This window comes from Phycodurus eques, chromosome 2, assembly GCF_024500275.1.
Source record: "Phycodurus eques isolate BA_2022a chromosome 2, UOR_Pequ_1.1, whole genome shotgun sequence".
Lineage (NCBI taxonomy): Eukaryota > Metazoa > Chordata > Actinopteri > Syngnathiformes > Syngnathidae > Phycodurus > Phycodurus eques.
The window spans coordinates 16,812,235-16,829,601 of record NC_084526.1 but is presented as its reverse complement, the minus strand read 5'-3'; the positions used below and the strand labels follow the sequence as shown (position 1 = coordinate 16,829,601).

The following is a 17,367-nucleotide window of genomic DNA, read 5'->3' as shown; positions in this document are numbered from 1 at the left end:
AGAATGATTTGTGGCAAATGAGTTGTCCAAAAAACTAAATTTTCTGGCTTTCAAAAATTCTCTGCAAATAACACATACATAGTGGTATTTCTTCAGTTATCATTAGCTAATTTAGCTTGTTGTTTTGTTTTGCTCATGTAGGACATATCAGTTCATTCAGAATTTACCTTGCAGCAAGGCCATGTCCAGTGACTTGTTTTTTTCTTCTCAGTACTAGCATGATGTACAGTATAAGTAAATAAGAGAAGGAAACTATTTTGTGTGCAGGAAAGTTTTTTTTTTTTTTCCTCACTGTGCTAAATAATCAAAATGGGAATTTTATAGAATTGAAAGTATAACTATTTATACTTTTGTACAGAAGTACATTTCAGAGTTTGTACTTTTTTACTTTTATTTAAGGAGAGGAAAGACTACTTTTACAAGAGTATTTTTCCAAGTATCTGTACTTCTGTATGTCTTTCAGGCTGCAGTGTTTTGGTGTCACGCTTATTTATGGTTTTGTACACGTGTGCCAGGTAACGCAGATGTGATGTGGAGAATATTAAGAGACTCTTTGTTCAATGTTCATGCACACCTCACAGCTGGCAGCAAGACACTGAATCGTGCCTCCTGCTAGAAGGTTGTTGACGACATGTGGCAGCGATATTATCCAAATTAACCGCACCCCCCATCGGTAGTGTCGCGTGCTAATAGCCACCTTCCCTATTCATCTGGGAGGAGGTTGGATTTGGGGCAGGAAGAGAATAACAGGTGCAGGGATAGAGGCGGGAGTTTAGTAAATAAAGAGTTTTAGTGAATTTTTTGCATTGTTACTGGCAAAGTCTGTTTGGGCATCCATTTGTTGCTGTGGGCAGTTAATCTGCAGCAGAGCTCAAGCAGCTCAATTGCTCAAGATAATGTAACTATTGCTAAGGCTGCAGATGAACGACGGAACTGTAGCAAAGCCTGTAAAAAGTAGACTTTATACACGATCAGGATTTTTGGGACCGATCACCGACCAGCAAGTTTAAAAAAAACAATAACCGATCACCGATCCGATCACAAGATGGAGCAATGTGTCTGTTTACATGACTTCTTCATTTATTGTATATACTTGTGTACTGTATACTGTATCCATCCATCCATCCATTTTCTGTACAGCTTATCCTCACAAGCATTTAGATGACGTTCCCCACGACGTACTTCAGTTGTGCACAGACTCCAAATAACTTACGTGTTGTTTGTCTGAGACACCGCAAAATAGTCCCACACCAACGCCGTGTTTTTTCACCGACAAGATTGAAAAAAATATTGGCCGTCAGATAGTGACAGTACTGCGCTACAAGACACGTGACAAGGATAAAAATAAACTAGCTTTTGGATTCACACGCGACGAAGACGCGGCGTTAAATGTCATGTGCGGAGCCAATCGATGACGTCATTGATCGGCTCGGCGACTTATGACATGAAGGCCGATCGGCCGATCAGCATAAAATGTTAATTATAATAATTATTATTATTATGTTATTATATACTGATAACACCGATCAGATCGGCGTAAAGTCTTGTAAAAAGTAGTCCGTCCACTAATTTTTAGCAACATTTATCCTCGGTAGTGGCATGCGGTGGACTGGATGGCCATGTAGGTTATATTAAATTCATGAAAATTATCAACAAACGTGAAGCAACGTTAGAAAAAAAAAGTGCTGTCATTATGAGCAATTGTGTGAAATGTTTTCATTCAAGTTTTTTCAGAATTATTAAAAAAGTATTTCATAAAGCCAGACCATAAATGGTAAATGTTTAGTCCCAGAAAGTAATCTTTTCACAGCTGTCAGTGTGTATTATACAGGTAACTTCAATCTTTTAAAATGCATTTATCAGAATCTATAAATCCAACTCGGTTTAGGGCAAATATACCTTTATTATCGTCTTGTCCGCTCTGGTCAAAATCAAGGCCCGGGGGCCAGATGTGCTCTGTCACATCATTTTATGTGGCCAGCGAAAGAACAACATATGCATCTATGTCATGTTTCTTGCTAAAATTCATTTATTCATGTTCCATACCGCTTATCCTCACTAGGGTCGTGGGCGTGCTGGAGCCTATCCCAGCTTTCTCTGGGCGAGTGGCAGGGTACACCCTGAACTGGTAACCGGCCAATCGCAGGGCACATATACAGTAAACTACTGTGGGCAATTTAGAGCCTAAATCTTAATCTATCATGCATTTTTTTGTTTGCTTGGGGGGTTTGAGAGGAAACCGGAGTACCCGGAGAAAACCCACACAGGCACAGTGAGAACATGCAAACTCCACACAGGGGAGGCCGGATTTGAACCCCAGTCCTCAAAACTGTGAGGCCGATGTGCTATCCAGTTGACCACCCTGCCGCCTCTTGCTAAAATCTGTTCGAAAATTGCATATTGTCTTCACTTTTAATAACGAGGGATTCCAAAAAATTTTTGTTCCCAAACCGCTTTTTCAATATCAATTGAACAATAGTTGAACAAATTGATTTCATTAACTTCCTATTGCAAAACTAGTTACTTTCTGTTTTTTTGTGTGTATACTCTGTGTAATATTATGTAATACTATGATAAGGCGATTATACATTTATATGGTTTCACAGCCATATTGGCGCTAGGAGAAACGGTAACTACAGTATTGTCCGTGACAAAAAAAGAGTTAGACATCCCCGCTCTAGTCAAGTTGTCTGCACTCACTTTATTAAAACAACATACAATAACATCGTTTTGGTCATAAAGTGAATGGAGAAGTTGTGGTCTAAAGTATTTGAAGGACAATTCTGTCAGCCAAGGTTAGCACATCTGCCTCACAATTCTGGGGACCGGGGTTCAAAACACGGCTCTGCCTGTGTGGAGTTTGCATGTTCTCCACGTGGGTGGGTTTTCTCCGGGCACTCCGATTTCCTCACATACGCCAAAAACATGCGTGGTAGGTTTATTGAAGACTCTAAATTGCCCGTAGGTGTGAACGTGAGTGCGAATGCTTGTTTGTTTATATGTGCCCTGCGATTAGCTGGCGACCGGTTCAGGGTGTAGCCCGCCTTTCGCCTAGCGATAGCTGGGATAGGCCCGTGACCCTTGTGAGGCTGAGCGGTACAGAAGATGAATGAATGAATGAATGGTTGTTTTGCTACTTTTAACAGAATACACAATGAACCAAATTCAGTGGCAAAACAAGATTTTGATCAGACAACGGCAATATTGATGATAGGCAAATCAAAGGAATTCTAATCAGTATGATAATTATTTGATGTTTTGCTCGTCGGTTTTTAGATTTCCTCCATGTGGTTTACATCTACTACATAAAATCTTCTCCAGGGCAGCTATGCAGAAAGTTAAACAGAGTTATTTCTCTCCTTTAATGTAATGCAAAAATGGGGCTGCATCAAAAAGAAGTGTAAATCACATCTGGTTTCATGGCTGCCAGGAAGCATCCGTAAATATTTATCGCGGCACATGAGTGAAGTGTGTGAAGAGTGAGTGTTTCCCAGAGATTGTGTGTGTGTGTGTGCGCGTGCGTGTGTTCTGCCGTGCGTCATTTCTTATACTTACACGGCCTTGTTTGAGTGAGTCGGAAGCATATCGGATTCATAATTAACTGCCGTTAGATGACAGCTTCCGGTTCTGGTGGCCCCATTTTCCAGTTCCCAAATAAACACCATCCAGTGCATCGCAGTGTATTTTGTTAAAGTTAACAAATACACCCTCTAACTTCACACTTCCTACGACAGTGCATTTGCTACTAAACCCCACAAAAAAAAAAACACCAAAAGGACATCTATTGTACTGCAGTGCCCACTTCTACAGCCTCGTCCTTGCTTTGTAATAACAGTGTAATACTTGTTGCCAGAAATGGCGGTACATTGATAAATGGCATGTGTCTGACGCTATTACGAAGGCCTAATGGGTTCATAACAGCCAGGCTAAAATATTAGAAAAACAGTTGAATTAGGCTGCTTTAATAATCTGACCTTGTTTTGCAGCTCAATCTTAACTCCACAGAGTGCTTGTCAGTGTTATTGACATACTTGTTAACCCAGCCGTCTAGTTGCTGCCTTGAAACCTCCCTTGATAAGACTTTTAAATATTTAATATACGCTCCCTTAAATTGGCTAAACTGAACCCATTATTCATATGTGATGGTCCTTTTGTGAGCCATTTCTCCATTGGTGCTGTAGCTTGTGTGAAGCCTTTTACCTTTCCACATATATTATTATTAAGTTGTCAATGACTGCACTGTATCTATTATCTATAATACACAGCCCCTGGCTTAATTTTTTTTGTCTAGTAATGGCTTGGACCCAAAGGTTTGTCCTCCTTTTTTGAGCATTTCTATCATCCAGCCATCATCTTCATGGCTTGTAGAGGTGAGACTTTGGTTTTATGGCAGACAGCTAAATGTATTTCCTCATAGTGGCTCGGGTGTTTTTTTAAATTCACTCAACTGCAGAAGGATGCCAGGCATTTCAGAGGTCCTCTTTGTTTGCATAAAGATTTGCATAAGGATGGAGTTGGACCCGCTGCTGCCTGTTGATCGGTCGATGTAGAATTGTTACTTCTGTGTTAAAATGAATAATGGTGCTTTCTATTTGTGTCTCCTTTTATGCTGGGTTTCTATAATGCAGTGTAGTTGGAGGTGTGATTGACTGCTCTTGCAAGGTTACTCCGACTCAAGTGCACTTGCTGCATGACTGCGTGACCATTGGAGGGCCTATAGATCAATGAGGTCCACGGACACATTTAAGTCGCCAGTGGTTTTTCACCAGCACATTCTGTATTTAAAAAGGGTGTACTGCTAGCATTTCATGATCCAGTCGTGCACAGATCGCTGAGGCCTCTTCCACATATATGACATTCACCATCCGAGACTATTTGGGCCGCTTTTAAAGGGGAGCAAAGAAAATGCTTTGTTTGGACAGCATTTATTTTATTTTATTTTTTTAATTCTTTGAGCGTATTGCCTTTTATGCATGTTTTTTTGTGTGAAAGCAAGCACAATATACATACATACATTTCTACCAATATGTCTTCTTCAACTTCCCTCCGATCAAAGTCTCTTCCTTTTCATTTGCATGAATTGTGTAAAAAACGTTTTACATTAGCCTCTGTGTCGTTCTTTGACCGCCGAATGAACCGTTACTCGTAAATAGCATCCCGTATAAGACATTTGCAGCACAATGTCTCCCAGGGACACATTTAAGAATGTGTGTGGTGTGTGCGTAGTCATCGTAGCTTCTGTAAAACTCGAATGGAAAGGCGATCTGTTTGCTGAGAAGCTAGATTGAATAGATGCAGAAAGAATGGATATCGTGCAAAAAAATGAAAGGAGCAGTGCATTGTTAGGAGGCCGATGCTGACTGTTGGGATCTTTTGTCTGTGTGTGGTAACAGTGAAAAATGTCTGTAGTGTGTCTGTGGATTGTATATTTTAGGTCCCTGCACCAGCAGTATAGATCAGTCTCTGTCAACAATATTAACTTTAAACATATTATACACTAGGGAATCATTTCTTTATAGGTCTTTATCCTTGTGAGATTACATTACCCTATTTTCACCAATCCAATTTGACACGTCAATCTTTCAAACGATGGTGCCCATCGACGCAGAGATTAGTGTGAATGTTGCAGTTTTGTCAGGACTGGACCACATTAATGAAAAAAAGAGCAAAGAAGACTTTTCTTGATAGAAAATGTGTTTTAAATGTTATGACTGACTTCAACAAGATACTTGTCCAGTTCCAAGGTGGTCGACCTTGCAAACTTGCTACAGAGCTGTAAGACAATTGTGCCATGACCATCTAATTGCTTTTAAGATATAGTGAAATGTATTTTTTGGTAAAGATTCAGAGTCACAATCAAATTGAAGTGCTAAACGTTTTGATTTATTTTTTCATCTTTAAAACCTTGCTACATCCATTTGTTTTCACAAATCTAGAATTTCAGGCCCCTCAGAGAAGCGATCTGCGTCGTTATTTGGATGCCGCCATGGTCGCAATATTATCCAACCAGGAAAGCATTTCTTTACAAAAAGACCAAATAATACTTCATGTCTTCAACAAGATACTTTTCGAACTAGGTAGAGTTCACAACACACCATATTTGTCTGATCACCTTCCTACTCTGCTTTTCCAAACAGTTTCTATTAGCTCTTCCCACCCAAAATTGTATTGTATATTTTAATGTGACGAACAAAGATGGCCTGGAATTGTCCAAAAACCCCTGATTTATACTCGATTTTTCATTCATGTCCTCTCTGCTTGGCTGGGTCACTTTATGTCTGATGGATGCCACCGCTGCTTGCCAAGAGCAATTTTATATGGGGAGCTACCAGGAGTGGCCCGCCGCCAAGAGGACTGACCCACCTCTAGTTCTCGATTTGTCTTCCTTCACAATCGATGTGATCACACATACAACAATTTTCCCTCAGGACTCATACCGCAACCCTCTGGAGGAAAGCTGAGCTGTGCTCGCAATGTAAACCACCCAAATAGCAGGTGAGAGTTTAATTCGGGCTATATTAAAGTTTTATGTGTTTGGAACAGTCCTAGAGAGCTCCACATTGGCCGAAAATTGTGTAATCTTTCTTCCATTTTGATGAAAATTTTCTACCATAGATTTCATGTCATTTAAAAGACAGTAAGTTGATCTTAGTTTTTGGACCTGATTGTTATGTTGAACAACTTTTATGGTTATGAGACTTATACAATTAATCTGTAAATTGTTTGTATCCTGGCCAGATTTATTGATCTTTTGGCTAAAAATGAAACAAGTGCCAAGACTGTGTAATAATTTGTCTTTTTTTTTTTTTTTGTGATATCAATGAGGGCAGCGGCACGGTGGACGACTGGTTAGAGCGTCAGCCTCACAGTTCTGAGGACCCGGGTTCAATCCCCGGCCCCGCCTGTGTGGAGTTTGCATGTTCTCCCCGTGCCTGCGTGGGTTTTCTCCGGGCACTCCGGTTTCCTCCCACATCCCAAAAACATGCATGGTAGGTTCATTGAAGACTCTAAATTGCCCGTAGGTGTGAATGTGAGTGTGAATGGTTGTTTGTATGTGCCCTGCGATTGACTGGCAACCAGTTCAGGGTGTACCCCGCCTCCTGCCGGATGATAGCTGGGATAGGCTCCAGCACGCCCGCGACCCTCGTGAGGAGAGCGGCTCAGAAAATGGATGGATATCAATGAGTGTTTGCCATTTCCATGTTTTTTTTTTTTTGTTTTTTTTTTTTATATTTCAAATTTTTAGCGAATTAATCTATAAATCACAGTTTTAGGGAACACAATCTTTTGTACCTTTTTTTAAGAATGATGCTCATACTATGCATGTTTTTGGGATGTGGGAGGAAACCGGAGTACCCGGAGAAAACCCACGCAGGCACGGGGAGAACATGCAGACTCCACACAGGCCGGATTTCAACCCGAGACCTCAGAACTGTGAGGCAGGTGTGCTAACCAGTCGTCCTACCGTGCCGCCTAAACAAGAACCTGATTGAGCAAATCCAATTTGAAATTTTTATTCAGCACATCAGAATTGTCCTAAATAAGTCCAAAAAAATATTAAGACAGTAAATCTGTGACCAGTGTAATGAAATCAAATATGCGACATAATGACAATGATTTATAACATAGGATGTGCCTGAATGGAGAGACTATGAATAATCCTGGACATTATATATATATTTTTAAATAATTAATGAAAATTAAAAACAAAAGTTGAGGGATGCGGGGGATTCATCTTTGACATAACATTGTAGACTCTTATTTCTATCCAAAATATACCCATTCACCGAATACAAATGATCTCAGTGTAACAATGCTATCCTGTAAATATGTTTGTGCATAAATTAAAACAACTGGAGATAACTATCATTCAATCTTGTCCTGTATTAAAAAAAAATTTCCTCTGGAGGTGACATAGAGCTGACTTTATAAATGTGTTACTCTACGTTGGAATGTTCAACCAGATCAGAATTGCAATCTAATCACATTAGCACAGGTCCGTAAAAGAGAGCCATGTTGTCAAGAATGGAGAAAAACAAGACATTTCTCATCATTAAACCATTAAAGAATAAGCACTATTAATGCTAATGCTGTTGGGAGAGTGTATTACTTACAGGCATGGTCTGTCCACCGTGCAAGCTGTTGATGGCAGCCTGTGCTTCTGCGTGGCTGGAGAATTTGACAAAGGCACAGCCTGCAAACACGCACACACAACGAAAGGCAAAACAACATCAGGCAGATGGCCTTGGATTTGTCAAGTAAAAAAAAAAAAAAAAAATCACCAGTTATTGTCTTCACGTTATCTGATCTATAAATATATTCTGGTCACTTGTGTGTTGGGATTGTCGCTAAAGGCATTAGCGGTGTGGAACATCCCGTCCCTCGCCCCAGCAGCGCAGATTTGATTCCACAGACTTGTTTGTGAATATTAATCTGATTAATATTTACACATTGTGATTTGTGTGCAGTCACTCATAAAGGAGATTAGCACAACAATAGCGCGGTCTTATAATCGGCCTATCCGACGGAATCTGCGCTCGCTTCAAATTCAAGATGTTGGCGGTGGTGGAGGAGGCAATCTGGGGAGGGATGTTTTGGTTTTTTTTTTTTTGCCTCGAAGGACGGCGAAATCATCTTAAATCTGTTGTGTGGTTAAGGCTCAGGAAGGAAGAGTCAACATGAGAAGTTGGACAGAACACAAGAGAAATAAACGTCGGCAGCAGCGTCGTGGAGCTTTGCTGGATTAACGTTTCAAATGACATTAAAAGTGATTCAAGTGGATCATATTAATGCACGTTGGAAGTTTAGATATGCTATCCACAAGATCAAGTGTTGCCAAAAGTTTTTGTCGACTTTTAATCCTAAAATATTCACATTGAGATCAACTGTATTTGAAATAATTTGACTGAGAGTCCAAACTGTTTCTATTATAAAACGTTTATTAACTGTCCAGGCAATGTTCAAAGAAGACGTACTCGGCGTTTTTCTTCACAATTAAAAACAGTTCTCTGTTGTCTGTGTCTGTCAAAAACACCTGAAGGATCAAGATTTATAGCACAATTTACATCACGTGCAACTGAGGGACTCTGCAGTATACTGCATGCCGATCTTTGTACTGCTTACCATGATGACCAGAGATGGTGCGCGGGAGCAGAGCCAAAAAAGCATGTGGAGAGTGAAGAACTCTGAGTCAAGAATTCGGTGTGAGGTTAGGTAAATTAGCTCCACTTTTATGCCCAAGACTTGGAAGCTAGGCTGGGTGAAGTGCCACCGTTTTCAAGTGACTGTCAGACTACTAAGAAAAACTATTATGTCAAACCCCAAAACTAAGCAGGACTGCAGTGCTGTTGGATGCATGGATTAGCATTGCGTGACACCATTATCAGCATTACGTGTGTTAGGTGACGTGTTTCTTCACAAAAAGCTGCTCGACACTGCCGGCTGCTCGACACAGCATTTTATCAAGTCAACTAGAGTAAGAATGCAAATGGGAATGAGAACATACCAAATTAAAAGCAGTAACAACACTAAACATCACTAACTGAGGCATCACTTCTGCTCATTCACCCACATGGCTACTGGTGATCATCTCTGACTATCAAGATACTGAAACACTTGCTAATGCTGGACTCTGTAATCCTTTCAGGAAAAATAAATACTGCAGAAAGACAAAAAACATTCAGAGTTAATCCTTTGATGCTGGCTGACATGAGGTCAAGTGAGGTGCGCTTACAGCTCACGTGATATGATGACCTATGATTGGTCAAACACCAACATTTTACAACTTTTGGTGCATTCAGACTTCAATATACCTGTCCTGAACCACAGAGAGATACAACACTGCGCTACTTAAACATGTGGTGTACTAAAATGGAAGTGAATTATAGTTCATTTGGAAACTACCTTGAATTAATTAGCTTTACCATCATTGAGTACTCTGTTCGATCCTATTTTCATCCTTGGCCTCAGGTCGCTCATGTTTTAACTTTAGAAGGCTATCTAATTAACAACCTTACGGATTTATTCCGCTTCTTTTCATTAATCGAGCAACAGCAGCGTTAACGGAATCGGGCGCACGCTTCTTGAGCCGAGCACCCTAGAGATGTCGGGATTTCGGATTTGAAATAGTTTCGCCTTTAATCTGTTGATGATTTTACGGTGGTTTTGGCAGGGGCCCTTTGACTTTGACTGGATTTTTGGGGTATTTCCATTTAATTCATTATCAGATGGACCTTGAGAGCATGTTTGTATATGTGTGTACAGACACACACACACACACACACACACACACAAAGCACAAATCTTCTGTGGTTAATAACTAATTAGCTTTGATAAAAAGTCAATAATGGATGCACGGTGTACAAATGGTTAGCACATCTGCCTCACAGCTCTGAGGTTGGGTTTTGGAATTTGGGCTCCTTCCTGTGTGGAGTTTGCATGTTCTTCAGGTCCTCCGACATTTAAAAAAAACATGCATAGTATGTTTGATGAAGACTCTAAATTGCGAATGGCTGCTTGTCTATATGTTTTTTACGTATGTGCCCTGCATTTACAGTAGCTGGTGACGAGTGCAGAATGTACGCCCCCCTCTCGCCCAAAGTCAACTTGGAGAGGCTCCAGCTCACCCGCGACCCTAATGAGAATAAGTGGTACAGAAAATGGAGAGACAGAAATGACCAATAATTAAAATACCTGCCTGTGTCTATAAAAAACAGACTTTCTAAAAAGCTAAATCCAGTCAAACTGTCATCATACTGTATGTGACGTCACGTGCGACATAAGCAAATGTTGAGATGTCAGCTCGGTGAGCAGCTAAAAGGTTTACTGATTTTTTTCCTCTATTTTTTATGCCACCACAGAAGCTGAACAAAGAGGAACAAAGACAATGATAACCATAGAACCTGAATTGCAATTTATGGCAATGTTCACACGTCTCTGTCGTAGCTGCTCAGAACAATATGCCTAAAGTGACAATGAACCAAAAAGAAAAACATAATTTACACCAGCACATCTGCCTTACAGTCAGGAGATCCGGGTTTGAATCTCTGACAGAACATCCCTGTGTGGAGTTTCGACAGTCTCCCCATGCTTAAGTATACGTGTTTTCTGCTGGTACTCGAGCTTCTTCCCACATTGAAAAAACATGTATGTTCGGTTAATCAAAGACTTGAAATTATCCATTGGTGTGAATATGAGTATGAATAGTTGTTTGTATGTGCCCTGCGACTGGTTGAAAGCCAGTCCAGAGTTTACCCCGCCTCCTGCTCAAAGCTGGCTGGGATGGGCTCCAGGTCACCTGTGACCCTAATAATATGGATGGGTGGATGGACGGACATAATTAAATATGCACACACTCGAGGTAGGCCAATATCCCCTGAATATATTGTGTTCAACTTTGGAGGTGGTTATTTTTCTGACTTCGTAGGTAACTTTTCCAAATCAAAAAGTTTCAAAACTTGGGGACATTTGCGCTGTCCCCAATCAATAGAAGACAAAATCCACTTTCACCTGAGGCTTTCCAGCCACTACAAAAGCAGCGTAAACTGTTTGTGTGGAGACATTGAAGTGAGCAGTAAAAGGCCATGTGTGTTTTGTTGTTGTGTCAAATGTCCTTAAAGCTGAATAGTTCTACAGAGGGGAACTGCAAACGTCAAAGAACACTTTGATTCTGTCCCCCTTCCTTTTTACTTCACTTGAACAGCCCTTGGAGGATTCGAGGCAGGAAGGGTCTTCATTTGTCTGACTGAAAGATGTCGGTGACTTGAAGTCTGCCTTTGAAAGAAAAAACAAATTTGACCTTTTGAAGGAAAAATGATGAGGTTCAATCTTTCTTTCAAGAAACCTTTGGTTTTTTAGGGCAAGGTATAGTCTGGTTGTTTATCCAACAAGAGATCCACAATGCCAGTGAGCATCTGAACCATACGGCATATGGCCCAACTATTATTATTATTAATATTGCTATTTTTATTATTTGCTAATATTTGATCTGGCCAATCACACAATTCTTTAAAACAAAATACAGGTGTGTGGTTGAGTGGTTTATGACAGAGTTCCGGTCTTCTGGCTGTGACCTAAGCCAAATTTGTTTGTAAATCAGACTGCGCCGTAGTCTATCACTATCCTGCGCTAACGCAATAGTAATGTCTTAATTACAGAAAATATTTGTCTTAAAGCCACTTGTCGGCCAATAATAAAGCAATCAAATGAAAATCAGTAAGTAGGTACAGGGGTAACTTAATGCCTTACTACGCAAACGATAGTTCCATTCATTGAACGACATTTGTATCCTCGAAATGACGTGTGCTAGGACCATTGTAAAACGAGGAATCTGTGTACTGTGGGACCTTGAAGCTCAAATGCCCCGACAGGTGTACAATTTGGGGTTTAACCAACATTTTGCAACATAATATGCCCAAAAGTTGCGAGTTTAACTTCTTACAGTGGGAAGAGAACATGTGAAAAGAAGCATACGGTTTGGACGTTTCTTATTAAAATTTCTGTGACAGGCTTTCCTCAGAACACCCCAAGGATCAAGTACTTTTGAAATTCTTGTTACTACAGCCCAGTTGATATCTGTCACTTTTTTTGTTTTGAGGGGTCGGGTGGGAGGGTAGCAAGTTAAATTTTTTGGGGGGTGAAAAAGGGAATGCATTTGGATCTCCTATGACTGGTGGGGTGCCTATGAACCCATGTTTGTGCCTTTTGAGAAGAAAAAAGCAATGTGTTTAGCTGCGACTACTACGTTAGCTTCTCACATTAGTTGCCTGCTCCTAAGCTGCCATATGCTGATCACTTGTGATCAAAGGCTATTGTTATTTGAGTTTACAGTATTATGTTTAAGCCTTTTACAATTTATTAGGAGTTGATTACGTTATACTTGTATGACATCCATCCTTCCCTTTTAAATGCTTGTTCGTGGTCTGTAGCTGAGCTGGAACCTATCCCAGCTGCCTTTGGGCTAGAGGCGGGATACACCCGAGACTGGTCGCAACCCAATTGTAGGGAACATAAAGACAAACAACCATTCACATCTATATTCACATTCCTACATATGGATAGTCTAAAATGTGGGATGAAACAGGAGAAAAGACACACAAGGGGAGAACACGCGAACACCACCAGTAAGGGCTTGAGCTGTGATTTCGCCCTGGAACCCCTTGACTGTGATGCAGATGTGTTAACCAAATCCATACTGTGCTGCCCTTGTTAAATCATATTTCTTTGAAAATCTAGTATGGCCCTCATTGTACTGAAAAAGGTTCCCCACTCATGTTCTAAGGCTTCATTGTCATGTCAAACATTCACTCAGTTTGACTTTTTCCCCAATGTGCAGGCCAGAAAGAAAGGGTAATGCGGTGCCAAACATCTCCAATTAAATAGAAGTGCCACAACCTTCTGAATTATAGCACGCGTCTTGAGTTTTTTTTACTTTAACATCTCCAAATGAGTCGGGACGAAAGTGGCGAGGAGAGAGATTGTATTGCTTTCAAGTAAGGGGATCTCGCCGCATTGCCTTTTGAATTCCCCGGGTAGTAATATGTATGCATGAATTCCATCCGGCTGGATGGGTGACATTTATAACACAACTTAATTATGGAGCTAAAAGCCATCTCTCTATTATTCCTGACAACTCGGGGCTCTATTCAATTCTGGCAGCAAGCGCTGAAAGTAGTTTGGAGAAGCGATGCGGTGGGGAGGGTGTGAAACTTCTTGGCCTTTCTATTGGGTGGCGAGGGCGGTGCTGAAAGGCTTCCGAGTAGCACACATTTACATCAACATGGCAGTCGGCCTGCATCGCGGAGTAGATAGCGCAGTCAATTTCAAGGCCAGCCTCATTGGAATTCCACAAGGCTCATCCAGAGCTTGTTGCTGGGTAAAATAAATTGCGTTTATAATAACTGCACGGGACTGTTGTGCGGTGAGCAACGTGACGGGACACAAGGAGACATTTTGTCGTGAACCTCAAAAGCTACACACAATATTTTCCTGTAGGAAATACTGATATTTGCCAAGGCCATGTCTCCATGTCACAATGCTTTTAAGGCAGTGTCACATAATTGGGCTAAGAGGAAACTCTCTGAGACTTGGAGAGAGGACCTTCAAGACGCAAAGCAGAGAAACATAACTTCTGAATCGAAAGACAATATCCAGCACAGACCAAAGCTACCAAAAGAAGACATTGAGCTAAGTCAAGAATTTCAGATTAGCTCCCTTGGCAAGCGGAACAAGGTAATCTTATAAAAAAAACAGTTGCATGCTTTACTGTATTTTGTCCGGATCTTGAAACTAATGTTGTATCCATTTCTACTTAGTTTTCACGGTGTTTAATGACTGCACACGGTGTCTGGTGATACCCATCTGAAAAAAAGTGACGCAGCCATCTGAAAACGTCACGGCTGAGGGACAGCGACAATATTAAAATAGTGACGCAAACACAGCTGACTTTGCAGTGTAATTCAGTTTTTCCTTTATTAATGGTGTTGCTTTGTTGCCACTTTAGCCATGTTTTATTTTCCTGTACTACATTGACTTTTGCACACTTGGCCACTGTGCCATCACCTGTACTTTTCTATCTTAGCAGCAATAAAAAACCAAGGGAAAAAGCAAAACACACTTACCAAATTAGTGTGTAGAGCTGACTTCGCGGTGCACATTCCATTTTTCACAAATAAATAATACATTTTACTGAGTAGCCATGACAGAAACGGGTGTAGCACCTTACTTTATTGTCACACTTTTTCCTCTGAGCTATCACTGGTACCCTTGTGTGGTGCCATCCCAAACAGAAAAAAAAAAGAAATAAAACATTCTTAATATTGTTTTAGCCATATTGTACTGAGCAGCCATGACATGTTTGACACTTCTGTTTCCACGCTACAGCTACATTACAAAAAGGGACAGTTCAGCTTCTGTTTTTATCATACTTAAAAACACATTTATGGAGATATTCCTTTCAATGCTTGCTGTCTTGAAGTCTCACAAAATATGATGACATCTCATTCAAGTTTTTGTCCAACTTTTGAGGCATGTTTTCCCCGAAAATGTGAGCTCTTGTATGACTTTGGGGCATTCGACATTTGGAGGATCCACTGTACTGCTGACATTCCTTTTTGTCGCAGTGAAACGCTATGGAAGGAATAAAGAAAGAGTGAGAGGGAGGTAATGAGTGAGAAACGAATGCCACTAGAGGAAACATATGGCGCACAAAGAGAGAGAGGAGGCGCGAGGAGGGTGAAAAGGAGCGAAAGTATAGCTCCTGTTGAACACGGCAGCACCGGCCCGATTTCATTTTATGTGCTGTCAATCAGCCCGAAGCATCTGAGCAGACGGGAAGTTAGAAAGGGAGGGAGGGAGGGGACATGAAAAAAGTGGAAGCAAGCGGTTTGGGAGGGGTTAGGAGTGGACGAATGTAGTGGGCAACACAAAGAAAAAAAGGTGGGATTAACAGTGAGAGTAAGTGATGTCGACGCTGAAAGGCCCGTGGTTCGATACGAGCGAGCCTTTCTCATTGATTTAACTCGAGGACGCATGGATTATCTGCCGCTGCCGTTCCGTCACACACATCGTCGTCTAGATGGACACCTCACAGTTTACAGATCAGTTCAGTTAACTGGTGTTTTCAAGGGTACCAAATATTTTACCATTTGAGTTTTTTGTTTTTTTGTCGACTATGGAGAAATTTAAGAATCGATTATGAATATAATTTCAGTTTGTAATTTCTATTTTAATGGGGTCGGAGAACCACTCTGTATGTTCTGAACTCCTGTTGAACATGAAAATTATCGTTGAAATTCAAATAACATTCTCCATGACTCGGCCAAACTCGGTGTTGAATACACACTATAATAATATTGAAAAGGTTTTTCCTTGGTCAGGATAATCGTTCAGAGATATCTCAAAATCAGGTCTTCAAAGAGGTAGAAAAATGCGTTTGTGGCTTTAGTGCAGCTTGCGTAGCCTCAGCACGGCATATTTAGTGAGATCCAGGGGCACTGACCACCTCATAAATCCTGAAAAAAATGTCATGTCACCTATATAGAAAGATGGGATGTAGGCTATGTTTTCTTTATTTAACTTTCATTTCATTAATTTATCATATTCATTATACAGTGATTCCTCAAGGGGAAGCTCAATTTACATAATGCTGTGTGCATATTTTATGTTGCACACCACACACAGAACCAAATCACAGTGTGTTAGTCTGTTGAGTTAAAAAAGGTAAACATTTACAAAATTCAACACCCCTGATTATAAGACAGAAGGTGTTTCCTGCTTTATTGAGAGTCAGTGTGACTAAACTCCGTTTTTTGTACATGATGATCGTCTGGGGAGGGATGATGGCCATGCGGGGAACAAACACCCCATGTTTCAGATAACAGGTGTGGGAGGAGGGAGTTGAACTGGTACATAAGAAGTAAGACGTGAATGGAGTAGTGAGGAAATGGACGTTAAGTGTTGGGGCACCAAAACAACGAGGGAGCAAGGGTCGACTTGTGCTGCCTCAAGGACGATCGAGCGGAGGCGGCAGAAGTGGGGCTGGACACACAAATGGAGGGACTGAGGGACTCTGCATGTGTGTGTGTGTGTGTGTGTGTGCATGTGTGTGTGTGTGCATGTGCCCTGACCCTTACTGGTCCCATCAGGACCCCGCAGGACGGTGCATTCCTCGATCTGGCCGAAGGTCTCGAAGAGCCGCCGGACGTCATCCTCGCTCTGCTGCTTGCCGAGCATCCCCACAAACAGCTTCCTGTCTTCTGGATCAGGAGAGAGGAAAAAACAACAGCTGATGGTGGCATTCTGCTGAGCCAAGAGGGGCTTGTGCAACTCCACCCCTCTGCATCCCCACTTCAGCTTTTTAGCAGAAATCAGCCATGCAAAGCCAACAGTGTGCCATACTGGCATATTTCTAAGCTATTTGATGCTGTCACAGTCAAGTCTGCTGTGCTGTACAGTCAAAGCAAAGACAGTGAATCTGTTTCATATGTCCTTTTACAAACCAAACATTACATTACTCATTTCTGTTACTTGTTTATTTATTTTTCAGTAGTTCCTAACTAGCCAGGACTGGTAGTAGCCAGCGATGGGTGTAATAAACTGATTTATTAATATATTTTTCCACAATGAACAATTACCCTTTTCTTTGGTTGCTATACACAATGAGATAAAGTGGAACTACAAGCAAAGGGCCTAATTAGTTTGCTACCTAAAAGAGCTGTCGCAAAAATTGAAACAGGAAGTCAAGAAAGAGAGGACAGTTTGTTGCAGGTCAATTCGGAGCCAAAGAAAAACAAAGTTTATTGGAAATATTTTAATATTATTTACAGTCTCATCAGGCAATAAACTAGTCGGGACTGGTATTAAGTATCT

At 41.0% G+C, this 17,367-nt stretch overlaps 1 protein-coding gene across 8 annotated transcripts in view; it reads right to left on the bottom strand.

The window, feature by feature from the left end:
• Window positions 1-17,367, bottom strand: part of celf6 (CUGBP Elav-like family member 6) — a 235,643-nt gene that overhangs the window by 52,565 nt on the left and 165,711 nt on the right. For 7 of the 8 annotated variants that reach the window (XR_009767677.1, XM_061668797.1, XM_061668788.1 and 4 more), the window contains exons 4-5: window positions 16,626-16,754; window positions 8,115-8,194 (exon numbers count right to left, since the gene is read on the bottom strand). Coding sequence is in view for 7 of the 8 variants with exons in the window: in XM_061668797.1 (XP_061524781.1) it covers window positions 8,115-8,194; window positions 16,626-16,754 (209 nt within the window). In the remaining variant the exon portion in view is untranslated. The remainder of the gene's footprint in view (window positions 1-8,114; window positions 8,195-16,625; window positions 16,755-17,367) is intronic. The other variant, XM_061668837.1, reaches the window with a different exon arrangement.